We start from the raw sequence: 26731 nt of genomic DNA on the forward strand, positions 1-26731 counted from the left end.
CCATGTAATTCAAGAACCCATTCTATTTGATGAAGAAGGACAGCAGATGGTAATGTGAGGCAGAGAAACGTGGTATGGCAGGAAACATGGCCCACAGTAAAGCACATTGGGCTTAGTGGACAGATCTGCTTTCCACCTTGCCTCTGTGTTTTAGCTTTATCAAGCTCAACGTCTCCAAGAGTTGGTTTCCTCTCTGTGCCAGGGCTGTAGCATACTATAATCAACATGTGTGCTGACTTCCTTGGCAAGCACTGGAGAGTCCATGTTTATCTTCCCTTACCTCTCTGGTTAATTCCTGAGAGGAATTAACATTGCTGTCTTGGGGACAAAGCTTTCAACATATGATCCACTGCTGGACATTCCAGATCCAAACCATAACAGTAAACAATGGTGCAATTAAACTGTATAGGAAAGGAAAGGTGAGATCATTAGGTCTGTAATTCTGGTTACTCCTCTTTCAAAGCCCAGCTGAAAATCGGCAGGAGTAGACGCCATCAGTCACTCTAATTTCACACCACATTGAGTGGCCTGTTTGCAGGCCCATCTCCTCCCCCGAATGCGAACTCCATGAGGGGTGTCTGATGGACTTCTGTAACCCCAGAACCTGGCACAGTAACAAGACTTACAGTAGCCCAATAGTTAAGAGCCCTGGCCTTGAAATTCAGATATCAGATGTGGATTCATGGTCCTTATTGCGGAGTAATCGGTTTTGGGCAAGACCCTTAACCGCCTCCCTGGGCCTGTTTCTTCTACTGCAAAGTGGGGATAACAGAACTAACAGATGTAGTGAGGAATTCCAAGAGAATTCATGCAGTTAAAGTTCATGGCACAGTCCGGGACACTGGAATTCTAAACGGCAGTTTACTGTCGCTAGGCTCTCTGTCTGTCTGCTGTTTAAGAAGTAGAAAAGGTTGTAAATAACGGCACTCTCTCTAAAAGGCAGGTTTTTCACTAGAGAACTCTGTTGAGCTCCAGGCGGCTGGCGCTTCCCCGGCTCTAAGCTCCTCAGCGCTGACAGGCAGGTGAGGGCGGGACTCTGGGCGCGGGGCGGGGTCGGGGCGCGGGTCACGTGGGGCGGGCGGGGCTTGCGCGCGCCCCACCCGGAAGTGTCAACCCCGGCCGCGTAACCGGCTCCAAGCGCCTCAGCGCTGACAGGCGGGTGAGGGCCGGGCTCTGGGCGCGGGGCGGGGTCGGGGCGCGGGTCACGTGGGGGGCGGAGCTTGCGCGCCGGTCACGCGGCCGGGTGTTGACACTTCCGGGTGGGCCGCGCGCGGCGGGCGGGCAGGGCGTGCGGCGCGGCCACCATGGCGTACCACGGCCTTACGGTGCCTTTGATCGTCATGAGCGTGTTCTGGGGCTTCGTGGGCCTCCTGGTGCCCTGGTTCATCCCCAAGGGCCCCAACCGCGGGTGAGTGCGGGCCGCGCCGAGGCGCGGAGGGCGGGACCCGGAAGGGAGTCGGGGCCTCTGGGGCGCCGCGGCCCGGGTGCGGAGGGGCGGTTGGGAACCGGTCTTCGCCGTCCGGGCGCAGCGGGTCCTCCCCGCCGACGCTCGCCCGCCTGCACCCGCAGGAGGCCTGGCGTGCGAAACTTCCACGGAAAGGGTCAGAAGGTGGCCGCCCGCCGCCTGCGTCGCGTCCCCGCACGCGGGCCTGCGCGGCGGGCCCCGCACCTGTGGGCGGGCGGGAAGGGCCGCGGCTGGCCGGGGAGGTGGACCCCGCGCCGAGGTGGTGTTGTATCCTGCGTCACCACCTCGCAGTCACGGTTCTCCGGGCGCTCCCTGCCCGCGAGCGTGGCCGTGCTAGAACGGTGGACTAGGAAGCGGTGGTTTTTTCAAGTTGCAGACCCGTTGGTTAAGTAGGGCTTCGTCCACTGTGGACGTGAACTTTTTAAGTGTAGTATGATCTAGAACCTTATCTTCAAAGACACTTTGGAACCCTCTGGTTCCTCTCTGTTTTAAATCATTTTTCTTAGCTCAAGATCATGCAGGAGTGAAACTTGGACTAAAGTCACAGTTTGTCAGAAACACTATCTTTTTAGTTCTTGAAACTGCTTAGGGGCTTCTTGTGGCCTGGTTTTACAGTCTTTTCCGTGCACATTAGGCACTCAATAAATGTGGGGTGGGTAATTATGTTGCCTTGATTCGAGGAAAGGAACTTTATTACTTCCATTTTGTGACCTGGACCTCCTTTGCTGTCTGGGATAGACTTGCTTTTATACCTGTTGCTTATATTACCCCCCCCCCCTTTTTTTTTAAGAAGGAAAAATGGCACATGAATTTCCATCATTTGCAAGCATCATGCCCACCTTCCCACCTAACAGCAGTTATATAGGGTCATACCTCCAGAGCAGAGTGGTTGGCACAGATTTTGTGTTTTTTTGTTTTGTTTTTTTTTGTTTTTTGAAGGATGTCTCTGCTCTGTCGCATAGGTGGGCCTTGAACTCCTAAGTTCAAGCAGTCCTCGTGCCTTAGCCTCTTAAGTAACTGGACTACAGTTGTGGACCATCCTGTTTCATTACTCTTCTGCCTTTCTGGCCTTCAGCGTCAGAAAAGCAATAATTAAAAGCATTCCTAGCCAGGTTACGAAACCCCTCCTGTTTCTGTTCAGCTTCCAGCCTAGGGTGGCAGTACTGGTATTTGACTGGTTGATGATATTTGGTTCTGTTCGTGCCTCTGTATTTCCTGCTCTTGGTTAGGATTGAGCAGGTCTTGAGACAGGGTATCCTGGGAGTTGCAGGATTACACTTTGAGAAACACTGCTCCTGGGTGCATGATCTCTGCCCTTGGACTGTGTAGTTAACTTTTCCATGTTCCCATTTCCTCACTGGTCAGTGGAAACAGTACTGAATTAGAACTAGTTCCCCTTTACCTCTGGAAAAGATGGCAAATCAGATTTTTTTTTCCCAATATATGGAGGAGCTGAACTGTTCCCGTGGTGGTTTTTTTTTTTTTTTTTTTTTTTTGTTGTTGTTGTTGTTGTTGGGGATACCAGAGATTGAACTCAGGGGCACTCAACCACTGAGCCACAACCCCAGCCCTATTTTGTATTTTGTTTAGAGACAGGGTCTCACTGAGAAGCTTAGCACCTTGCTTTTGCTAAGACTGGCTTTGAACTCTAGATCCTCCTGCCTCAGCCTCTTGAGTTGCTGGGTGTGGTGAGTTTTTTTTAACACAGAAAAAGCATTTCTGATTTAGGAGATGAAAATCCTCTTCATTAAGAAAATAAGTAAAGGAACCGTGTAAGAAAGGAGAAAGACAAAGGACTTTGATATTACATCCTCTTTCCTGAGAGACCTCTGAGCACTGCAGTGTGGAAAATTGGGTGGTTGGGAGTTTGGAGGCCTGGCAAGGGGATGGGAGGGGCGCAGGGTGGCCTCTCTTCCTGTGGCGGGTAGCCTGCAGCAGGCCCTTGCCCTTTCCATCTTTCTTGAGAGGAATAGGTGAGATAAAATAAGTCTGCACCAGCTTTCCTGACCTTTCCTGATCCTCATGATCCACCTCTTTTTAGAAATCCACAGATGGAAGAAAGCTTCCTATCTGGGCCATATGCTCTCCAAGCCTCCTGGTGAACTGCTGACAGTGGACCAGAAAAGAAGCAGCCTGTTTAGGGGAGAGATGCCTGAAGGTTACCAGTCACCCAGCTTTGGGCGACTGAGGGTTCAGAGTAGGCATGAACACAGGATGATGGATCCAAGGGTGGATCAGATAGGTGGAAATGGCACAGCTGCTTCGGGGGGGTAGGAGGTGATTTGTTTGTTTGTTTTATGGTGCTGGAGATTGAACCCAGGGCCTCACCCATGCTAAGCATACACTTTACCACTGTGCTACACCTTTGGCTCAGGGGAGTAGGAGATTTATAAGAGGAACTTTTGAAAAGAGAGACGAAAAGAGGTTATCATGAGTTCTGTTTTAGAAATGTTAAAATTCAACTGATCTGAGAATCCAAGTTTAACTTTTCTTTTGTACTGGGATTGAACCCAGGGTTGCTTTACCACTGAGCCGCATCTCCAGCACTTTTTATTTTTTATTTTATGACAGAGTCTCCCTAAGATGCTTGGGACCTCACTGATTTGCTGAGGCTGGCCTCACTTGTGCTCCTCCTGCCTCAGCCTCCCAAATCTGGGATTGTAGGTGTGCACCACTATGCCCAGCCCAAGTTTAACTTTTCAGATATGAGTAGAGATGGGAAGAGTCAGTGTTAGAGAGCATGGTTTTAAAAGTACTGCATTAATGCATTGCAGAGAATAGTACCACATTGGGTAGTTACTGGGGTGTCAATACTAACTGTCACTACAGATTTTTTTGTTCCATTTCAGATGGATTTGCTTATTTATTTATTTTTGCGGTGCTGGGAATCGAACCCAGGGCCTTGTGCTTGCAAGGCAAGCACTCTACCAACTGAGCTATCTCCCCAGCCCTCAGATGGATTTGGATTGGACATCCAAGCCTTGCATCCATATATACCCCTTTAGATACAAATGTCTAATTGCATTCTTAAACTTGTACCAGGGGCATCCCAAGCACACTGTAGTCTACTGGATATTTGAGTAGCTACAGGTCCCTTGCACACTTGGTGGCAGTTTGACATGTGGGAAGGGGACTCACCATCTGCAGCGTCCATGGATTGCTAGTTATCTGATGACCTTTGCTTTTGTTATTTTTTGTTTTTAGAGTCATCATTACCATGTTGGTGACCTGTTCAGTTTGCTGCTATCTCTTGTAAGTATATTGTCTCTTTTAAGTGTTTTTTTTTTCCCTAAAATAATGAGCAATTCTTGCATTTATAATGTGTGTGATTTACACATTTGTTTTATAGCTTAGCTCTTATGTGTCCTCACTTCAAAAATACCACCCTTGCAGGGCTCACTGTGTTGTGTAAGAGTTGTGGGATGCTCTGTTTTTTGGGAATACAAGTTTAATGTAACTGGCACAATATAAAGCTTATAATTAACTGTGAATTGTCATACTACTTTACATTTTAGTATTGCGATTTGTTTAGGTCTACTCATTTCACTTACATATCTCACTGTGAGGCTGTTAAACTGTTCTTTGTTATGACTTGTTTAATGAACAGAGGTTGAGCCAGACTTGAGTAAGGGTAATTTTCTAAATTCATTGTAAACTGTATATCTATGGGAATGGTTATATAATTTATATAAACTGTTGAGTGAAAACCGTTTTGGGATTTGTAAAGCCATTTCTTTTCTTGTCATCTGTATTTGTAATGCCACTCTTCAGTCTCATGAGGACTAGAAATGGCAGAACTGCATGAGCTGTTTCAAGGACGTTTTCAACTCTCGTCTACATTTTCTCCCTCCCTGAGAATGTAGAATGAGTCAAGTCTCAGGAAAAAAAACTAAATTTAATGAGTTCTTGGAGAGAGTGACTGCTTCAAAAGACTCAAAGGCTATAGTATTTCTTCTTTTAATTAAAATAGAGATCACATACCATGAAAGCCATCCTTTTAGGAATTTCTTTTTCCAGTTTAGAACTAATGATTCACTCTTTTTTTTTTTTCTTTTCTTTTCTTTTCCTTTTTTTCTTTCTGGTACCAGGGATTGAACCCAGGGGCTCTCTGGACCACAGCCCCAGCCCTTTTTCATGTTTTATTTGAGACAGGGTCTCACTGAGTTGCGTAGGGCTCGCTAAATTGCTGAAGCTGGCTTTGAACTCATGATCCTCCTGCCTCAGCCGCCTGAACCACTGGGATTACAGGTGTGCGCCACTGCGCCCAGTACTCACTTTTCTTAAAGAGAGCTTTGTGTCTTCCTGAGACTTCAGTGACTTGGAGAAGGCTGGGGTTGGCAATAGCTTGTTCAGTGCTACAGGAGACAGGAAGCAGCAGTCCAAGGGCTGGGGATATAGCTCAGTTGGTAGAGTGCTTGCCTTGTAAGCATAAGGCCCTGGGTTCGATCCCCAGCACTGCAAAAAAAAAAAAAAAAAAAAAAAAGAGGAAGCAGCAGTCCAGCCCATCTGAGGTGAAAGGCAGGCTGTAGAGCCTTGGGCTCTAAATCTGCGAGTGTCCGGCATCCTGGGGCTTCTGTGTTCATGTTTTTGAAAGAAGTTTGTGGAACCCAGCCAAATTCCCATTTTTAACAAAGATGAGCATCTGTCCCTGTTAGAGTTACTGCCATTAATGTTGAGCATCTGGCCGGGCATTCAGTCACTTGGTAAATGTAACTTAGGTATTCGACCCTGAACATTTTAAAAGTTGTGCTGAACAATGAAAATGTCATTTGATGGCTTCTACACTCAGACTTAGTGATGTGACTTTCTAAAACTGGCCTGGCTAGTGTATTTTTTCTGGTTAGAAAGGTAAAAGCCTTTCTCAGGTGACAGTGTGGCAGGAATTCTTACCTAGCTGTGTTCAGCTCTGAAGAGTGAATGAGCAGTCATGCAACATCAGGAGTGGATCATTTTACCAGGTGTGGTGGTGCATGTCTGTAAACCCAGCGACTTGGAAGCTGAGACTGGAGCCACCAAAGTTTGAGGCCAGCCTTGGTTACTTAGACCCTGTCTCAAAACAAAAAGGAAAATGTTAGTGAAGGCCTGGGGGTGTAGTGCTCTGGTGAGCACGTGCCTACCGCTCAGCCCCAGCAGGAAGGAACTCTTCGTGTCAGAGGAGGGTCCAATGGCTTGCACCTCTAGTCCAGTGCTTGGTAGACTGAGGCAGGAGGATCACTTGAGTTCGGGAGTTTGAGACCAACATAGCAAGACCCTTCCTCAAAAAAAATGCACTGTGTTAGTAAGGGTGATGAAGTTGGCAGCCTGTCCTATGGAATCCTGTAGAAACCCAAGCAAGAAAGCTCCTTATGAACCCGGGTGCCCAGGAGGGGTCATGGGACTGAAAAGGCCTTTGTTTTTTTGTTTTTTTTTTGCCACGTCTGCAGCCTTATTTTGTATTTTATTTTATTTTTTCATTTACTTATTTATTTATTTTTTTTTTTTTGCGGTGCTGGGGATTGAACCCAGGGCCTTGTGCTTGCAAGGTGAGCACTCTACCAACTGAGCTGTCTCCCCAGCCCCTTATTTTGTATTTTATTTAGAGACAGGGTTCCACTGAGTTGCTTAGTGCCTTGCTGCTGTTGAGACTGGCCTTGAACTCGTGATCCTCCTGCCTACGCTTCCTGAGCTGCTGGGATTTGAGGCGTGTGCCCCTGCATCCAGCAAGGCCCAAATATTTTACATACCCTGTCCCACAAATGAATGGGATTGTATAATAAAATAAATAACTTTGAAATTCAAAAGAAAACTTTGCCATTTGGCACTGCTAGTGTGTTTTCTTGAACGTGCTCTTATTTTGGAATGTACTCTAGACTTTTAATTGCCTCTGTCCTTGGCATTTTTTCCCTTGCCAGTTTGTTCTAGTTTGAGGTTTGATTCCAAAGCATGGATCTTGTTTGAGCTCTTCATAAGTCAGGTTCTCTACCAGTATCACCTAGTTCCTGTTCATAGTTCAGAGAAAATTCTGAATGTTAACTCTAGTTCCCTCTTCGAGCTGAAATCACGTTAGTCTGTTAACGATACATCTGATCGGTTACTGTGCTGTCCTGGCTTTGGTTCCTGGAGTGGGTGACTGTTGTCCGCTGCTGCTGCTGCTTTTTTCTTGGTGCTGGCCTCTCGGGCTGAGCTACACCCCACCCGAATTACGTTGTAGCTTACCAGAGTCATCACGCTCAGAGGACCCTAGGAATGTGGTGTCGTTATGAAGATGCAGTGCTTCCTGGAACCTTGGGTGCATCTTACCAGCAGAGTGGTGCCGAGCAGTGTGGGCAGCGAACGAGCGGGCGTGCACCCCTCCGCACCCCTCCTTGAGGAGAAGCTGACCGTAAAGAGCTCCAGAGGCAGAGTGCCGCCCTTCTCACAGCCTTCGTCCTCTTCCCACTTATTCTCACAAATGTAGATTTCCCTTGCTTACCTTTCTACCCACCGGTAGTCCAGCACACAGGGACCCGCCCAGCCTGGACCCCACCTCACCTGTCTGGCATGTGCAGACCGCAGCTGAACGCAGCCTCCTTGCTGGTCTTTTTGGGTCCTGGCTCTAGAGCCAGTTTGGGCACAGGATGTAATCACCTCTCAGGGTCCAGGACTCTCCACTTTGGTCCTAACCATGTTGCCTTGGCTGGTGGGTTGTGGGATGCTCTTCGTATAGCACGTATTTTCTTTTCTTTCCTTTTTTAAATTTGCAGCATGGGGAACTGAACCCAGGGACATTCTGCCACTGAACTACATCCCTAGTCTTTATTTTTTGCTTTTGAGATGGGGTCTTACTAAGTTGCTGAGACTGGGCTTGAACTTGTGATCCTCTTGCCTCAGCCACCTGAGTCCCTGGGTTATAGTTGTGTACTGCCATGCCCAGCATGTATTTCTTATAAATTTTTTTGGTTTTTCATTCATTTAGAGGTAGGATCCTACTGTATTGCCTAGGCTAGCCTTGAACCCCAGACTTAAGCTGTCATCCTACCCCAGCTTCCTCGGCAACTAGGGCTACAGGAGGTCAGTGCCACTGTGCCCAGCAGCTTTTTTGGATTTTAGCTTTATTTACTTATTTTCTGTAGTGCTGGAGATTTCTTTTTCCCCAGTCCTGGGGTTTGAACCCAGGGTTTGTGCATGCTAGACAAGCAGTCTGCCAGTTCCTTTCAGAGAAATTTTAAAGATACCATTCTATTGTCTTTTGGCTTCCATCATTTCTCTTAGAAACTCAGTTGTAATTTGAATGATTGGTTATGCTTCTGTTTTGGATGCCGTATTGGGCATTGAACCCGGGGTGCTCTGCCACTGAGTTATGTCCTTCACCCTTTATTTATTTATTTTCGTTTTGAGTCAGGGTCTTGCTAAATTGCAGAGACTGGCCCCAAACTTGCAATCCTGCTACCTCAGCCTCCTGGGTCTTGGGGGTTACAGGCACATACCACCACACGAAGATTTTCTCTTTATCTTCAGTTTTTAGTAGTTTGACAATACTACGCATAGATATGGTACTTTTTCTTTGGATTTATGCTGATTAGAATTCACTGAGCATTTTGGATCTGTGTTAATGTTTTCCACCAAATTTGGGAAATTTTCTTACTATATTTCTTCTATTCTTTTTTCTGTATATATTTTCTCTTCCAAGATTCCAATTATGTGTTTGTTGAACTTCTTGGTCTTGTTCTTTTATGTTTCTGCTTGTGTGTGTGTGTGAGGTGTGCTCGCTTGCTGGGGGCGGAACCCAGGGCATTGCATGTGCCACGTGGTAGGCTAGCGCTGTGCTGCTGAGCTGCGCCCCAAGCCCCGCTTCCCATTGCGTGGTTTCCGTTCATCTGTCCTTGGGCTCACCAGCCTTCTGTCCTTGCCAATCTGCTGGTAAACCCGTCGGAGGTTTTTTCAGCTCAGATGTCTATGCATTTTAGTTTAGAATTTCCACTTGCTTTTTTATATGTTTAACTTACTTTCTGATGCTTCCTATCCCTTCCTCCTTTGACCATTTTTTTAAGTCTTAAAAAATGTATTTATGATTGCTGCTTTGAAGTCCTGGCCTTTTATGTCTAACATCTGGGACATTTGGGAATCAGTGTCTGAGGTTCTTTTTTTTTTTCCTTTGGACTGTTGGTCAGATTTCTTGTTCCTGGGTTTGTTTTTGTTTTTTTTTTTCTTTGTTTTTGTTTTATTTTGCATGTCTGTGCTTTCATTGAGTTCTAGATATTGTAGGAGATAAATACCCTGGATTCCCTTTTCTTCCTCTGAAAAGGGTTTAAATTTTGTGTCAGAAACTAGTCAGGTCGCAGCTGTCACCTGAAGCTCAGGGAAGCATGCTTTTGCACTTCGCTGGGGCAGGTGCGTTCAGTTTTGCCCTTGGTTTAGGGTGAGGGCTCAGCTGAGGCTGGCCCTTCTGGGGCCTTGGGGAAGGTCTGCCGTGTCAGGCCCCTTGTTGGCCTCCCTGCAGTGGGCGGCACCTGAGAGCTCCTGTCTTCCCAGCTGGACAGTATCTTTTCCACCATGGGGTTTTTTGCGTGGCCTGGGGTCAGTGGGGTTTAAGGGACGTTTACACACAGATGTTAGTGTCCCCTCTGTGGCATGTGCTCTTTTTCCTTTTTCTTTTTTAATTTCCCCTTTTAATTTCTAGTTGTTCTGGCAGCTCTGAACTTCATTCATCTTTTGACCCATTGAGCCCATGATACTGCAGCTCTCTGCTGCATTTGGCTATGTTGCCCATACGTCCGCTGCAGAGTGTCCTCAGGGAAATGCTCTGTAAGGGGTCAGTGTGGTCAACTTCTTTCAGGGGCCATGGCCTGCCTTTGTGTGTGTTGGGTGCTGGGATCCAACTTAGGGCCTGGTGCACATGAGGCGAGCTCTTTGCCTGAGCCGTGCTCCAGCTGGATGCCATCAGACTGTGGCTCTTAATTCTTCGTCTGGAGTCTGTGACCCTTATTTGCAGCATAAGTTAGGTACAGCTTACCTTGCTGTTTCCAGAATCCTGACTTCACCTTTGATTTTTTTTTTTTTTTTTTTTTTCTTTTTGGTTCCAAGGATTGAAGCCAGGGCTGCTTAACCAGTGAGCCCTTCCCCAGCCCCTTTTATTTTTTATTTTGAGTCACTCTGAGTTGCTTAGGGCCTTGCTAAGTTGCTAAAGCTGGCCTTGAACTGTGAGCCTCCTGCCTCAGCTGCCTGACCCAGTATGATTATAGGCATGCGCCCCACACCCAGCCCCTTTGGTCTTTAAATTTTCAGATATTTGTCATTTTTTTGTAATTTCTTATTGCTGCTTTTAAAGTTTTGCTTGGCTTCCTTCCTTCCCTTTCTTCCTGCTTGCTACATATTTTTAAATTTGTCTTATTTCTTAAAACATAGTAGGGCTGTGCCAGGCACAGTGGTGCACACTTGTAATCCGGCTGAGGCAAGAAGATTACAAGTTCAAGGTCAGCCTTGGCCACTTGGTGAGACCCTGTCTCAAAAAATTGAAAAAAAAAATAGGGTTGGGGTGTAACTCAGTGGTAATGTGCCATGGGTTCTATCACCAGCACTAAGAAAAGAAAAAACAAACAAACCCTAGCAGGTCTCGGACAAAGTGCACACTGAGCATGCGCAAGGCCCTGCTTCGTGTCCACACCAAAAACAAAAACGAAAACCCCTAATAGCATAGTAGTTGTAGTTCACTTCTGGTCCACATCTGACGATTTTGTCCTTTAAAGTCGTTGCAGGTCTATTTGCTCTTAGTTGTCATGGTAAGCTCGTAACTCGGGTGTCTCGGGTGTCACGTATTAGTGCAGGTTTATACAGATGGCTTCTTGGAGCCTGGTGTGAAGGCAGCCTCCTGCACAGAGGATTTACATTGCTTCTGCCAGGTGAAGCCATGACTAGTTCAAGATCATTTCAGTTCTTGCCAGATACGGTAGTGCACACCTGTAATCTCAGCGACTCAGGAGGCTGAGGTAGGAGGAGCACAAGTTCAAGGCCAGCCTCAGCAACTTGGTGAGTCCTTGACTCAAAAGATGAAAAGACTGGGGATGTAGCACAGGGGCCAAGCTCCCTGGGTTCACTCCCCAGAACCTCACCCTGCTGGTGTGCATTGGAGTCGCAAACCCTGTGGTGGCCAGCTCTCACCACCTCCTCCGTGCTTCCTGACCTTTAGACTTGAGATGGTTGATCTTTCTAGCGTTTCTCTCCAGTTTGATTTATCCTTGATTCAAAGTGTGACCCTTTGGGGTGCCTGCTTTATGGGGAGTTGTGTTTGGAGCTTTTATTGGACTGCTGTGGGTGGGCCTTGGCTTTCTCTGCTGTTGATCTTGTCTTCTGCCGTTTGAATGTGCAGCCTGGGCTCACCTGTTTAGTATGAGCTCTCAGGTGGGGACAGAACCTGTCCTCCCACTCACCTTCCTCTCTGGGTGCTTGCCTTCACTTAGCTTTTCAGTCTGAGAATTGCTTTTAATTGCCTCCCTCTCAGGGATACATTAGGGCTGTTTGTCTACAGCACAAGGGAACTCAGCATGCTAAGCCCAGCATGCTAATTACCTGTGTATGGAAAAGTTCATTCTTAATCTGACTTTATAGTCTTTTCCTTAATAATTTGAAAGACAAGAGGATTGCCACAGGCTGCATATGGTGGTGTACCCACCCCTGTGGTCCCACTATATAGGTATGTGTGTCACATACCTGTAGTTACATCCCCTGTAGTCCCAGCTACTAGAGAGGCTGAGGCAAGAGGAGCACTTGAGCCCGTGAGTTTGAGGCCATCCTGGGCAGCATAGAAAGACTCTGTCTCAAGAAAAAGAGGATTGTGACACCCTTTGAGTGGGAAGGTCTGGAACAGACAGTGAGCCTTGTACTATGGAAGGGAGAAAAGAAGGATATTTCAAGTTTAGAACTGGTAAAAACAGGACCTATTCTTTTTTTTTTTTTTTTTTTTTTTTTTTTTTTTTTTTTTTTTTCAGGACCTATTCTTGATAGTGACAGGGCCATGGCCCAGGTAGTACTGTGTACAGTAAGGAGGACACTGCTGACCTTTGGGAGCTTGCCATCTTCTTTCACACTCTTGTGGCTTTGCTGGATTTCTGTTCCAGTAGCTGTGGGTCTGGGGTCCCTGTTTCCCTGATGGCTGATGGTTGGGGACACTGTCAGATCCTGTTGCTAGCACATTTCTGGCCATGGGGCCCTCCATCTTCAAAGCTAGCAACAGGATGTCTTTTGTCAAATCCTTCCCACCCTGTAGCAGTCTGGGTCCAATGAGGACCTGGAGTCTACACAGTAGGTAAACAGCGGAGGCTTAATGGAAAGAGTCATTTACTGCGTAAAAGAGGAATCCAAGATGTAAGGGAGCTATTCATGATGCCGTGGGCTGCGGGAGACTGCCCGGGAGCAACACCTGGGAGGGGATGGTTCAGCACAGATGGCAGAGGCGTGCGTGGGTGTGGCTGAACCAGAGTTGGTGTGGAGCTGCTGGACAGGCAGCAAGTCATAGGCCATGCTCTGGAGCACCACAGGAGGCAGGCGACCATGGTCCCAGTGGTTTCTCCTGCCTAGTCCCCCCAGCTCTGCTGCAGAATGCTGAGCTGAGCGCCATGCTGGCTTCAAGGAGAGATGGACGCCGGAGCTGGTGTGGCAGGTGCACTTGGAGCTGAGGCAGGAGATTCCTGACACACCATCTGCCTATGTGGCAGGCAGGGCCCTGTCCTGAAGACTTCCCCTGGTCAGGTCAGGGCCACTCAAGGTCGTCTCCCTTTCTTAAATCCCGCTGGTGCATGACCCGTCCTAATCATGGGAGGGGCTGTCATGTCACTGTCCAGGGGTTTATGTGGGGTGTGCACAGCGGGGGTGGGAACCTAGGGGGTCCGCCTGCCACCGCTGCAGGGGAGGGCTGCAGAGGATGTGGGTGCCACAGTGCTGAGGGGAAACTCCTGCGGGGTGCTCAGAGCTGGCAGTCCCCTCTGTGACTTGAGTGCATTTTGAGCCGTCCACAGAGAGGAAGGGAGTGACTCACGCTCGTCGATGGTCTGCTTGTCCGCTGCACGGAGCACTCACATTGGCTCTCAATTCTTAGGACCTCAACAGGATTTTCATCTGTATTTTACAGAGAACCAGACCTGGGGTTGTGAGGCCATTTGCCTGGAGCCTCTCTGACTGGGCACAAGTAGAATTAAAATGCATCCTAATGCTGAGTTCCAGCCTTGCTGCCCTTGAAAGCACTGTGTCATAGGTCAGATGAGAGAACTCGGCAGAGGTCACCTTAGCGGGGCCAGGGCAAGTCGCTTACCTGTGTTTCTGCTGTCTCACAGGAGCCCGTGGCAGAGGTCACTCCTCTTCTGCCCTGGCTGTGGGACAGTGGTGCAAGGCAGATGTCCCCATGCCAACAGAGAAGCTGAGGCACCATCACCAGGAAGTCACCTGTGCCTTTGTTCCCTGGTCCCTCACCTGGCTGTGGAATGAAGGAGCACAGCAGGGTGGTGAGGGCTGGGTAGGGCCCTGCTGGGGCCAGGGCATGATAAACAAGCTGAGTCCGGCTCGGCCCTGGCCAGGCAGTGTTTGCAGGGTGAAAGAGCCAGGATTTATCTCTGCCCAGACGCCTACTGCTGCCACTGTCGTCTGTCTCGTACTCTGGCTCCTGGTTCCTCAGGGCTGACCTGTCCACCAAGTCTGGTGCGGGACGTGGTGCTGGTGAGTGGTTGGGAAGTCAGGTGACTTTGGCTGCCAAGCAGGACTCCTCTGGGTGGCTTGTGGAAGCAGCCTGGTGTAGTGGACTCGGGGGCTTGGGTTCCCCCTTCGGGTTCTCGCAGTGGTCGCTGTGGGGTTTTCAGCTCTCTAGGACTTCGATTCCTCATCTTTAGCATGTGGAATGTGGACTTGACCCCTGACCCCTGCAGCTCTGTGGTCTCTGAAATACGTAGTGTGCCATGGCCGTCTCCGGTGTCTTGGGTGGGCCCCCGGCTTATGAGGACGTGGAGCAGCTGGGGCACAAGGGAAGGGCACGCCTGGTCTCTTTCCTTGTGCACGTGCAGTGGTGGAACCACTGGGACACCATCAGCTCGCAGTGGGCCCTTCCTGCTGTGGCCCGCAAGTCAGGAGGTGGTCAGGAGGCGGGCATGGAGCTCAGCTGGCTCCAAGGGAAAGTCCTCCGTGAAGGGTCAAGTGAGCCAGCCTGGACTGCTTCCCAAGGCATTTTCTTGAACTGTGCTTTGTTGGTGTTACTTTTAAAGTGGGCGCTTTTTTTTTTTTTCCCTTCATTTTTTGCTTGACTCGAAATGTTAAGAATAGTGAGTATATATGGGGCCGAAAGTTCACTTGAGTCTAGGAGTTCAAGGCCAGCCTGGGCAACACAGCGAGACCCCATCTTAAAAAGAAAAAAAGGCGTAAAGTCAGATTCAGAAAGTTTCTAGCTGAACATGGTGGCACACGCCTATGACCCTAGTGACTCTGGAGGCTGAGAGACAGGAGGATGGCAAGTTCCAGGACAGGCTGGGCAGCTTTTAGGGACCTGTCTGAAAAAGTGAAAAGGGCTAGGGATGTGACCAGGTGGTAATGTGCACGTGTGTTCAGTTCCCAGTACCAAAAAAAAAAAAAAAATGTCCCCCTAAATACTGCCCTGAGGCAGCGAATAACATTCCTTCTGGCCTCTACATACTGTTCCTACCGCAGATGCCAGAGGGAGTGGTGCACTCGACACCCAGCAGATGGGCTCTCGCTTCCTGAATTCCAAGCAGGGTAGATCTAGCTAAGCTCTGGCCTTCTGAGATGCTCTCAGTATCTCAAAGGTCAGTTATAGTGATAACAGCCAGCTCGCCTGGTTTCTGGTCTTGGACCTGCTACACCTAGTTAGTATTGTGACTGTCGCAGATCACTTGCCCTTTCTCTCCGAGTCTCTGTTATTGGACAGTGTGAGGATGAGAGGAAGGTCACGGGTGGAGCCTGGTCACGGGTGGAGCCTGGTCACGGGTGGAGCCTGGTCCAGGGAGCCCCTGGGTGCTGCGCTGCACTGCACAGCCAGGTTGAGAGCCACTCCCCCACTCCCAGAGTGTTCCCCAGAATGCTGGAGGTGCTCCTGTTCTTCCATACTCTGTGTTCTTGGTGGCGAAAGGAGACAGGCTGGTTTGGGTTCTGCCATCCTTTTTTTTGGTATTTCCAAGTGCTGGCCGTCATCTCAGCCTCTTACGAAACGCGTCAGCTGCTTCTGCAGCAGCTTGTATCGGCTGCTGGGCTTGGGGAAATCCTGGGTTTGAGTGGAACTTTCCATCACTCTGAGCTCTGCACGGGTGGTGGTGACTGGGCCCAGCTCTCCAGTGTGTGTACTGTGGCACCTCCTCTCTGCGTGATGTCAGGTGGAGGGTGAACCCCACTCCCATTGTGTTGGTGTTTAATACCCTAGTTCTACAGGCAGATCAGTCTCATCTGAAGGAACTTTTTGTTAGTAAAGTGAGTTGACTTCAGGTATCTGTTTTGGCCTGATTTCCTCAAGTGTCGAGTTTCCTGTCTCAGAAGCACCTTTCTGGGGCGGGGAGGGAGGTGCCTGGTCTGGGGCACCACTTCTCTTGTACTCTGCTGCCGACGCCCAGCCTTCCCTTCACGGTGCTCAAGTCCACCTTCTGATCCTTTGGAAGAATTCCAGAAGACAGTGTCGGGAGGAGAGGCTCAGCCAGAGAGCTGCCTGGTTGGGTTTGGCTAGTTCTCTTTTTCCAGGGGAACTTCATTATAGCTCTCGCCTTATCCTTTGAAAGCACTCCCTAGGCCCCACGCAGAGAGGGTAGCATGGCTGTGTCACTGCAGAGCAGTCAGGGGAGGCTGGACCTGCCAGTCTCCCTATCCACCATGGGAGAAGTTCTGGTCCACGCTTGTGTTGTGAATAGGAGCTAAAGGCAGCCTGTGTTCTGCTTTTTCTGGTTGCTTCCCTTCCTGACCGTCCTGTCAAAGAACGACCGCCCCCACCCCAAAGGTGCTTTCCACCTCTCCCTGCTTTATTTTCTTCATGGCACTTATTACCTGACCCTATGTCACTCTGTGAAGATAGTGACATTTTGTCTTCTCCGTTGTACCCCTGCGGCCTAGAACCTAGTAAGTGCTTATTACATGTTTGCTTAGGAAGTAAACCATAGAATGACTTGAATGGGCAGGCATTTACTCGCTATCTTTCTTTTTGCTCTTTGCTTTGGCCTTAGCTCGGTAATATTCAAATGTCATTGGGCATATGAATTACTATAGTAGGTATAAAACCATTTATTCAGAACTTTCTGAACAGTATAAGTACATTTAAAATACAGCTGTTTTTCATCTTAACCATTGTTCTTCACCCATGTTGGTTTGGAGTAGAGAGACTTGCTTTGCTATTTAGATTCTGAACTAAGCAGCGGAAGTTAAATACCCATTTGGTCTGGCTCCATTGGCGCCCACGAGGCGTGTAACATATCTCAGTGGTGGTGTGGTTAGAGAAGTGGGGTGTGTTCTGGTCTAGTGGAAGCCGGCAGGCTGAAATCAAACCTTGGCTGTTTGGGAAATGTTTTGTTATCAGACACGCTCCCCTGAGCGCGGTGCGTGTTGAAGGTTTGGTCGAAGCAAAACAGATTTAAGTTTTACTAACGTGCTTCTGACATCCTAAATGAAAATGGTCCTGTTCCAACATGAGTTCACTTTCTGTTGTTCTTCTCTGTTGTTTTTTCAGTTGGCTGATTGCAATTCTGGCCCAGCTCAACCCTCTCTTTGGACCACAGCTAAAAAATGAAACCATCTGGTATCTGAGGTTCCACTGGCCCTAAGGAGGAAGATGGCTCTGCGGCGCCCAGCCTTGGAGGTGACTGCTCTGGGCCCTTTTGCATGAGTGTTGCTGTGGGGTGGCTTCTCAGGCCCTTGGCCGGCTGCACACAGTGCAGGAGCTGCTGCTGAAAGCAGGTGTGCCTGAGGAGCAGGAGTGCGTTTAGAACTTGGGCCACCGGAGGAGTCCCCCTGTCTTAGGGACTGAGCCATCAAATTCTTTTAAGTATTGCCATTATCTTACCTTTCAAAAGAAATACTGTTTAATTTACAAAATTAAGCTTGCATGCCAGCTTTCAGACACAGGTCAGGAGAGTGACTTGTTGAGAGTTGGCATTGCAAGGTTCCATAACTGTAAGCGAAGAGGCTGAAAGGTCTAAAGTGAACGTTTCTGAGTGCTTTGGATGGAAAGAAGCAGGTGCCTTCTGAAGGTTGATCTTAAAATTGCAGCTCTTATTTGGTTCTGAGGCCAAGAAGGGTAAGCAGTGATAGAGCAGCAGGGTTTCACTGGCTGAGTCAGGAAGCTTGGCATTTAAGTTGTCCTCTGTCTCTGTTTTTCGGGTAAGGAGAAGTCAGTGCTGTGTGCACACCTTTGAGGTCCAGCTGTCGGCAAGGGTGCTGCTTTGTGTGCTCTGGGCTGTGGTTGCCGCACACCAGGAGGCACACAGCGCCTGGCCCTCCTGTGGTCGGTGGTGCCAGGATGGTCACTGGGCTCAGGTGGTGGCAGCTTGGTCCTTCACCTGTCGCCTGCTCTGTCCAGCCTTTCACCAGCGATTCTGTCCTCCGATGGTCATGCTCTGTGTCAGTTCTGTAGAAATCATGAAAGGATGATTTTCTGGTCTCTGTTACTTGCACATCTGAGTAGCTGACATGTCTCTGTTGGAGATGAACTTCCCCACGCCGCCTGGAGCTGCTTAGTCGCTGAGACACAAATCACGGAGGAGGAGCAGAGTGCAGGTTCAGTGCCTGTGACTTGCAGAGCAGGATGTTGGGGTCCATGTTACTTAAGGGTATCCAATGAGACTGTCTTTTCTTTCTAATTTTAATTAATTTGTTTATTCATTTATTTGTGCGGTATGAGATGGAACCCAGGTATTCCACCCTGCGCTCTGTCCCCAGGCCCTTTTTTGAGACAGGCCTCACTAAACCGCAGCACCTCCCAAGTAGCTTGAATTAGGACTTGTGCCACCACATTCAGCCTCTGATTTTAATTAATTGCATTTATTTTTTATGTTCTATTATTTTTTCTTTGACTTATAGGAGATGATTTAGATTAGCTTCTATGCCCCTTTTAAAAAAAAAAAAAATTCAACTCTTTTTTTTTTGGAACCAAGGCTTGAACTCAGGGACACTCAACCACTGAGGCACATCCTCAGCCCTTTTTTGTATTTTATTTACACACAGGGTCTCACTGAGTTTCTTAGGACCTTGCTAAGTTGCTGAGGCTGGCTTCGAACTCACGAGCCTCCTGCCTCATCTTCCTGAGCTGCTGGGATTGCAGGCCCAGCAGTGATGTCCTTTTGATATCAGTTTTTGTTCCCACACTTTCTGGCAACATCAAGATCCCTCAGACATTGCTGGACATGGTGACACACATGTGATCCCATCGATTCAGGAAGATTGCAATTTTGAGGCCAGTCTCAGCAACTTAGGCCCTAAGCAACTGAGACCCTGTGTCAAAATAAAAAACCGAAAAGGTTAGTGATATAGCTCAGTGGTAAAACGCCTCTGGGTTGAATTCCCAGAACTGAAAACAAAACAAAACACATTTCCAGTTAAAATTATGAACAAGATATATTCAGAAAAGTCCTTCCAGTGTTTCATCTCCCAAAGATTAGACAAATATATACATTGTTCACATGCACACACACACACATTCCTGTTACAGATTGTTCTATTCTGTACCTTGTTTTATTCACCAAACAGCATATAAAGAGGTTGTTGCTTATTGACACATAGATACCTTCCTCATGGCTAGCCATTGATGTCCTTTGGGTTGTCTGAGGATACAAAGGGGAAACTAGCTCTGACTTAGACTTAGTTTCTCCTGTTCTACTCTCAACACAGATCACTTCTGACCCCTGATGTGGGGGATGGGGAGTTCCCCACACACCAAGCAAGCAAGCAGTTCTGCAGTGGACACCAGCTGGGTGTCCTTTAATCCAGTTCAGCTCTGACACTGTCCGCCTGGAGATGGTGCCAGAGCACAGGTTGAGGGCTTCATCTCTGAGGCTGCTCCCAGCTCTCCATGCCAGTTGCCAACCCCAGTTTGTTTCACCTGTGTGTTTGACCCACTGGCCATAAATTGGGATTCCCATAACCCCTCAGGTTGGATTCAGGTGACTCACGGGACTCCAGGAAACATACCTATTTTTTTTTTTTTTTAATCAAGGATCCAGATGCATCCTTTGCATAGGGCAAAGCATGTGGTGAAGGGCCCGCTTCCTTCCAGCTTTCTCCACGTGTGGCCCGTCTGTGCTCTCACCAGACCTTGTTCTGGGTGCTCATGGAGACTTCCTTGCCCGCCTCACACTAGCGGACCTGGTGGAAGAGCCTGTGAGGCCTGTGTTCTTCCCAGCCTCTGCAGCCTCCCTCCCTCCTGGGCAAGGGGCAGGGTCTCTGGAATGCAGGGTCTATGACCTGCTGACAGGGTAGTCAGAGGATCTCTTTATGGACAACTCCAAGATAGACAGACTGGGCGATCAGCTTCCTGGGACCCCTTGGAGATGAGATTCTGGCTTCTAAGCCTGCCCGGGGACAGGGATTGTGAACCAGGAACTATGGAGGAAAGTGTGTGTGTATGTGTGTGTGTGAAAGCAGAAGTGATGCCCGTCCTTTGGTGCTGTTGATAAGCCACAGTACCGTCCTTTGCATGTGACGTTTTGTGGTTTTGCAGTGGCCTTGAGGGAGATTGCTTGGAAATGGAATCTCTGGGCCTCAGGCATTGACCCTCTTCCTGAGATTGCTGCCTTCCCGCCCAGAGAGCGTGGTTCCGCCACCAGCCTGGGGTGGGGCCTGCTTCCCACACCGATAGCCACGTCGTCAATTTTTTCTCACCACTTAGTTGTGCTTCTCCCCAAAAGAGTTTGGATTTCTTTTTCTTTATTTGTAGTCCTCGGGGTTGTGTGCAGGGCTCTCTTGTCACTGTGCTACATCCTCGGTCATTTTCTGTGTTTTTATTGGGTTTGTGTTGTTTTCCTACCTGCACTCTTCATTAAGTCCACCTGTCTGTGATGGCATCCTGTGTGTGTGTGTGTGTGTGTGTGTGTGTCTGTCTGTGTGTAGCACTGGGGATTGAACCCATGGACACTGTGCCACTGAACCACACCCCCAGCACTTTTTTGAGACAGTATCTCACTAAATTGCCAAGGCTGACCTTGAACTTGCCATCTACCGCCCAAGTTGCTGGGATTCCAGGTATGCACCACTGCACCTGGTCAGCTGTCCTTTTGAACTACAGCAAGTGTTGGGCAAGGTTGTCGGTTGGAGTGTAAAGCTGGGAAGGCAGACATCATTTCCTTCCTGTCCAATAAGAGAATTGGATTGACACGAATAAGCCTGCGTGGTGGATTCAAAGCTGTTTCATCTGTGCGTTCTTCTCAGTCTCCTGTGCCTGCTAGGCTGATGGACTGGCACACCTCCAGCATTCTCATTCTGGTCCGTAGCATGTGTGTAGGCTGCTCAACACCTTGTATCGAAGGTCATTCCTTTAAGAGCACACTCCAGGGAGCACGAGGGCACATCCTTAGATCCCCAACGAGGAGCATGTAGTCACGCCTCTCTTGCACTGGACTCTTATAACAGTTCCATAGCCCTAGGGCTTTGGCGTTACCACGTCACAAAGTCTAATCTCATGGGGGCACATGCCTAAATCCCAGCTACTCAGGAGGCTGAGACAGGAAGATCCCCTAAGCCCAGAAGTTTCAGACCAGCCTGGACAACATGGTGAGACCCCATCCTGATAAAAACAGGAAAAAAGCTCTATCTTTGCCTAGCATTAAATCAGATAGAGCTCTGGAGACGGGACCTCACTTATGTTGGTGGTAAAAATCAAAAGATTGCCCTCTATGTACCTTTTGAACTTTGAACTTTTACATAACAGTAAGATGGTAGAGTACAGAAAATAGATTTGGGGTGTCGATACCTAATAAGGAGAAAGGATTTGATTTGGTACGTGATTTCTCTGAGGGACCAGATTTGGAAAGTAGGTTTGAGCCAGGCACAGTATTCAGCAGAGAAAAAATGAGGCTCCGTCATGGAAGCTTTAGAATGCCTTGTGCATGCCAGACGTGGCTCCCTGTCGCTGAGCTGCACCCCCGCCCACAGACTTCCATGCAGATGAAACTGAGTTGATCTGAGCAGTGTCCTGTTAAGCCCCAGACTGAATTTTTGCTGCTGCAGTCACTTGTCGTGGTTGCCTTTCTGGTGTGAAGAGCTGACCGCGGTCACTGGTGAGGCTGGCACGTGCACTTTGTTTCTAGGCTGGAAGTCTTGCCCAGGCCTCTGGAGAGCAGTGCTCGCTGCACCTCTACCCACCGCCAGCCTTGTCTGCTCCTCCTGGACCCCTTGGTGAGACCCCAAGCAGCTTCGCAAGACTCAGTCTCTAAATAAAATATGAAAAAAGGGCTGGGGCTGTGGCTCTGTGGCTGAGCAGCCTTGGGTTCAATCCCAGGTAAAGATGTTGTGGAAGCCTAGGCCACGACTGCGGCTGCTGTGAGTTGCAGCCTCACACTGCGCACTTCTGCAGCTTTGGGGTTCAGACCCAGGCCTGGGAGTTAGCCGGGCGACCGTGATCCTGCAGGGCAGAAACTGCATCATACCGCGGGGATGAGAGGAGTAGAGGGCATTGGTGGCAAGGCCTTACCCTGTGGGAGCTGTTCTTCTGTGCATTCCAAAAGTATGTGGGGCCCTGAGGTCTGCAGTACTGAGCAAGGCCGTGGACGCTGAACGGTTTGCCCTGGTTGGGTGGCAGAACTGTGGCCACACCTGGGAGACTTGACTCGTGCTCAGTGTCTTGTGGCTAAAGTCCTCCTTGCACTCTGACCTCACTGGCCACTGTGGGGTCCGACGTCCTGGTCCTGTTGCTCGGGGAGGGGCCTGTTGGTCACTTCCTTCTTTTCTTGCTCAGGTGCTGCTGCTCTTGTGGCGCCTCGGGTCTGCTTCCCACTCCCTCAGCCACCCTGATTCCTGGTCCAGGTCAGTGCAGCTCTGAATTTCAACAGTGGCCCCACCTGATCTCCCTGTTTCTGCTGCCCTGTCTTAGAACGACCCGAGCCTTTGATTGGTCCTGCTGGTGGCACACGTCCTGTGACACTGCACGGCTTGCCTCAGAAACGTGCCGTGGTTCTTCCTGAACAGCAAGGGGTTGTTGTTGCTTGTTTAACCTGAAGTCCCTGATTTTAGTGGCCATATGTCTCTGGAGATGCAGTGTAAAATCTCAGTAAACAGCTTTTGTCAGGGTCACCAAAGGTCCCCTGAGCCACAAGTGATAAGAACGTTTAATCTGCTGGTTCCGTCCAGTGCTTGGCTTGACTGGCAAGGCCTTCCTGTCTGCCCTCAAACCACCTTTCCATCCTCTCTTCTCACTACTTCCGGCTGCGGCCTGGGGGGTCAGCGCTGTTCTTTTCATGCCCTTGACCTGGTTAGCTCTACTTAGCCTTACCCTGCCCCTTGGGGAGGTGCTACGCGCTCCTATGTCAGAAGCAGATCTGTAAACACTGTGGGCATCTTGTGCGCGCTCTTCTCTCACTGGCTCGGGGCTCGTGGTGTTTCCTGGTGCTCCTCGCCAGTCCTCCCTTCCCTTCGTGTCCACCTGGTTTCAGAGTGCTTGCTTTGATCCCTTAGTGTATTCGGCTCTCCAGTTTGAGCCTGTTGCCTTGAACTGGTAGGTCTGTACCAACCTGTAAGACATACCTCACCCACCATCGCACACAAGGGCTTCTTTTGCAATTTAATTTAATTTAATTTAATTCTGACATGCAAGAATTAAAATTGAAATTAAACCTAACATATATATGCTTTACGAAATACGTTCATGCTCAGTGTGGTGGCACATGCCTATAATCCCAACAACTCTGGAGGCTGAGGCAGGAGGATCACAAGTTCAAGGTCAGCCTGGACAATTAAGTGAGACCCTGTCTCAAAACAAAAAAAATAAAAAGGGCTGGGATGTAGCTCAGTAGTGGACCACCCCTGGGTTCAGTCCCCAGTACCAATTAAATAAAGTGAAAGGGCTGGCGGTGTCCCTCAGTGGTAGAGTGCTCTGGCTTCAGTTCCATCACTGGCCAGGGCTGGGGTGTGTTCACATGGCCTTTCCTGAACAGGTGTCTTGGTTCTGGTCATGATAGAGTCATGTTATTTCTACATTCCATTTTACCTGATGGTCACCTAGAGAGGCCTCATGTGGGAGATGGGAACGTGGACCCTTCGAGTTCTCCAGCCACACTCCTCAACTGTGTCATAGGAGAGATGAGTCCCTGCGACCTTCCCTTACTCCAGACCAGGCCACAAGACAATGGCAGTTAGTGTAACACTGAATTTATTTCAACCTGGTATTGTGAGATTGAGTGGAAATCATCCCATTGGGTGAGGCTTCTCAGAGGTGAGGGCCTCTGTTTCCCCTTTGTGATTGTTTTTTGTCACAAACGACCTCAGCGCTGAGGAAATCTAGCGAGTGTGCTCCTCATAGAAAGTCGCACACAGTGAAGTGCCGCTCCTCCAGTGTTCCCAGGGGAGCTTACCCAGGTTGGCACGGGGCTGCTCTGCTGGCCTAGGGAGGGGAACAGGAAACGACAACTAGAGTAACAGGTTTTCTGAGGCTTGCAGACTTGGAGAGGCAAGTCACTCTGGTCAGTGCCGCTTCTTGGCCCGGAGTTACTCTCCTAGGGCTGTAAAAACAGTCTTCTGGTCACATTCCCCCCCCTCACTCCACCACTGCACCCCAGCCCCAGCTTCTCCATTAACCTTGAGTTGAATGTGCTTTGTCCATGTGTCCTGCCTGCGTGGGGCTCCAGCTGTCTGTGCTTTCAACCGAGGGCCCTGGGCACCCCAGCTTGCTCCAGAAGGGCTCAGCAGCGGGCTCATGCGCCACAGTCCTGGGAGCTTGTATTCTGGTTGTGTTGTCACTGATTGGGAAAATCTAAGCCCGTCAGATCTTGCTGCTTGACCCTTGACCTTCAGCCTCATCAGACCTTCTCCACGACCATTGGTTGGCTGAATTCAGCATGCACTCCGCCCCCACAGCTTTCACACTTGGCTAATTGTGTGCCATGCCAGTCTGGTTTGTTTCTTTCTGTTTTCTTTCTCTCCCTGGCAATATTAGGGGTTACACTGGGGCGGCGGAGGGGTGGGGGCTCTATCACTGAGCATTTCTCCATTCCCCCCTCTTTTTTTTTTTTTTTTTTTTTTTTGGGAGACAGGGTCTCACTAAGTTGCCCAGGCTGGCCTCAAACTTGTGATCCTCTTGCCTCAGCTTCCAAGTCACTGTGATTACAGGCATCTGCTACAATGGTTGCCATAACCAGCTTGATTTCTTACCAGCCAAGAAATTCTTTTGTGGAAGTTGTCTTTGAAAGAAGCTATTTAAGCTAGGCATGTAGCATGTGGCATATGCCTGTAGTTCCAGTGACTTGGGAGGCTGAGGCAGGAGGATCACAAGTTCAAGGCTAGCCTCAGTGACTTGGCAAGACTGTCTCAAAATAAAGAAAAAGGGCTGGGAATGTGGTTCAGTGGAAGAGCTTACCTGGATTCAGTCACCAGTACCAAAGGAAAAAAAAAATGAAAAAAAGGCAGCAGCAATGATTTAATTTTTGTTTCTTTATTGCTTTTTTTAATTTCAAAAGTGTCATAAGTGACTTTATTTATGTAGACATAACAGCAGACTTTTCTTTGCTGTGCTGGGGGTGAACCTAGCACCTCCTGGATGCTGGACAAGCCCTCCATCCCTGAGCCACAGCCCCGCCCGACAGAGGCTTGATCCAGAGGGGTTGGTGCAACGCTGTGGCAGTTTACTCTGTGAAGATGACTGCTTCATGTATTCTCCAGCCTTGCAAGGGTGGTATTGCAGCATCACCCTACTAGAAAAAGAAGTTGTGGTTTGTCGCCTGTGCTTATTTGTGGTAGCCAGAAGGTGGAAGGCCACCTGGAGTCCTGAGGACAGGACCCGGAGCCTGTTCTTGGGGGTGGTGCGCTGGAGGACAGCTGCAGGGCTGTGGGGCGGGGCACACACAGGCGCTCGCCTCCCTGGAGAAACCCTGGACGTGCTTCCTGCTCTCTGTCCCGTGCTCAGACTTGCTGTGCACTCCGACAGTCCAGCAGTCTCCTTGGAAACTGGAGCTGTTGCCCAGCCCTGCGCAACCTGCCCACACGTGCACGGCCACGGAGCCGCTCTGCTCAAGGACTCTGAGCACTGCCTGTGTAGAGCATTTTCCTGACTGACTCTTGACATGGCTTTGCTCTCCTGAGGAAGGCTCCTGGGGGTGAACCTGGGCTGGGGCCCAGTTACCGGAACTCTGTTTTGCAGGTCATGAGGAGAGTGCCCCACCTGGCGCCTCTCGGACCCGCGGCCTCCTGGGAAGCCCGTCCTGCAGCGCAGCAGTACTTTCTCGCCTTTTTACTCTGATGAACGAAGTGCCTACCCAGCCTGAGCTGTGCAGCTGCTCCTTGCGTCCACGCTCTTCTCGAGACCAGGTGCTCTTCTCCAGACGGCTCCCCTCGCCCTGCAGTCTGCAGCTGGGGAGCGCCCCTGCCTGCGTGAGCCGTGTGCCCAAAAAGCTCAGAGGATCGCGGCTCAGCCGGGGGAGGAGCAGTGTGCTGAGAGCAGACCTGTCCCAGAGCTTCACACCTCACTGTTCCTTCAGGAGGGATTTCTTACTTCTGCCATCTCTCGGAATAAATTATTTTTCTGCTTTCTATGGAATCTGGCTTCAGTGTTTATCAGGCTCATTTTTCTAAGCTCTTCTCTTTAGAAAATGCCTTTTTAAAAAGTGATTTTGTTGTGTAAACTTAGATTGGTTGTGTGATCCCTGCCACGTAGTTTGAGATGCCTGAAGAGATTGGTAAGCATTTTCTTCATCGTTTAGTAGCCATTGGGGTACAAACCATAGGTGAGGCACTGGAGAAACGGAAGATGTTTAAATTGGGGACCCTGCAAGTTCAAATGTGAATGTGCTCCGTGGAGAGAGAGGGCGCTGTAACGTCAGGCCACATTTGACCATTGTTTAAAAATGGCGGCTGGCATGGTAGTAGTATACCTGTAGTCCCACTGACTCTGGAGGCTGAGGTGGGAGGATGCTTGAGCCCATGAATTCGAGCAACACAGTGAGACCTGGTCCCTTGAAAAAAAAAAAAAAAAAAAGCCTGGACGGCCAGCAGGTTGTGGCCAGGTACCAGCTGCAGGGCCAGAGCAGCAGACCTGCTGAGGTGTAGCATCACAGCCTCAGATGCAGGGCCGAGGAAACGGTGGCTCGGCCCTGGGTCAGAGGACAGCAACTTGTGTTCAGCAGCAGGTGTTGAGTAGTTCAT

General features: G+C 49.3%; 1 protein-coding gene across 1 annotated transcript; it reads left to right on the forward strand.

Moving 5' to 3' along the window:
• Positions 1-1227: 1227 nt before the first annotated feature.
• Atp6v0e1 (ATPase H+ transporting V0 subunit e1) lies at positions 1228-26126 on the forward strand. The gene is made up of 4 exons (XM_047556802.1): positions 1228-1408; positions 4670-4717; positions 17121-17249; positions 25731-26126. The coding sequence occupies exons 1-3, from the start codon at positions 1305-1307 to the stop codon at positions 17212-17214; spliced, it is 246 nt and encodes an 81-aa protein (XP_047412758.1). The 5' UTR covers positions 1228-1304; the 3' UTR covers positions 17215-17249; positions 25731-26126.
• Positions 26127-26731: the final 605 nt, after the last annotated feature.

The sequence above is a fragment of the Sciurus carolinensis genome, chromosome 6 (assembly GCF_902686445.1).
Source record: "Sciurus carolinensis chromosome 6, mSciCar1.2, whole genome shotgun sequence".
In the NCBI taxonomy this organism is placed as follows: Eukaryota; Metazoa; Chordata; class Mammalia; order Rodentia; family Sciuridae; genus Sciurus; species Sciurus carolinensis.

What these genes read in the sequence shown, in the direction of transcription:
- Atp6v0e1 (XM_047556802.1), top strand. Translation starts at nt 1,305, where the DNA reads ATGGCGTACCACGGCCTTACGGTGCCTTTGATCGTCATGAGCGTGTTC. An exon ending in CCCAAGGGCCCCAACCGCGG is followed by an intron (nt 1,409 to 4,669) that starts GTGAGTGCGGGC and finishes TTTTGTTTTTAG; the next exon opens with AGTCATCATTACCATGTTGG. An exon ending in TCAGTTTGCTGCTATCTCTT is followed by an intron (nt 4,718 to 17,120) that starts GTAAGTATATTG and finishes TTGTTTTTTCAG; the next exon opens with TTGGCTGATTGCAATTCTGG.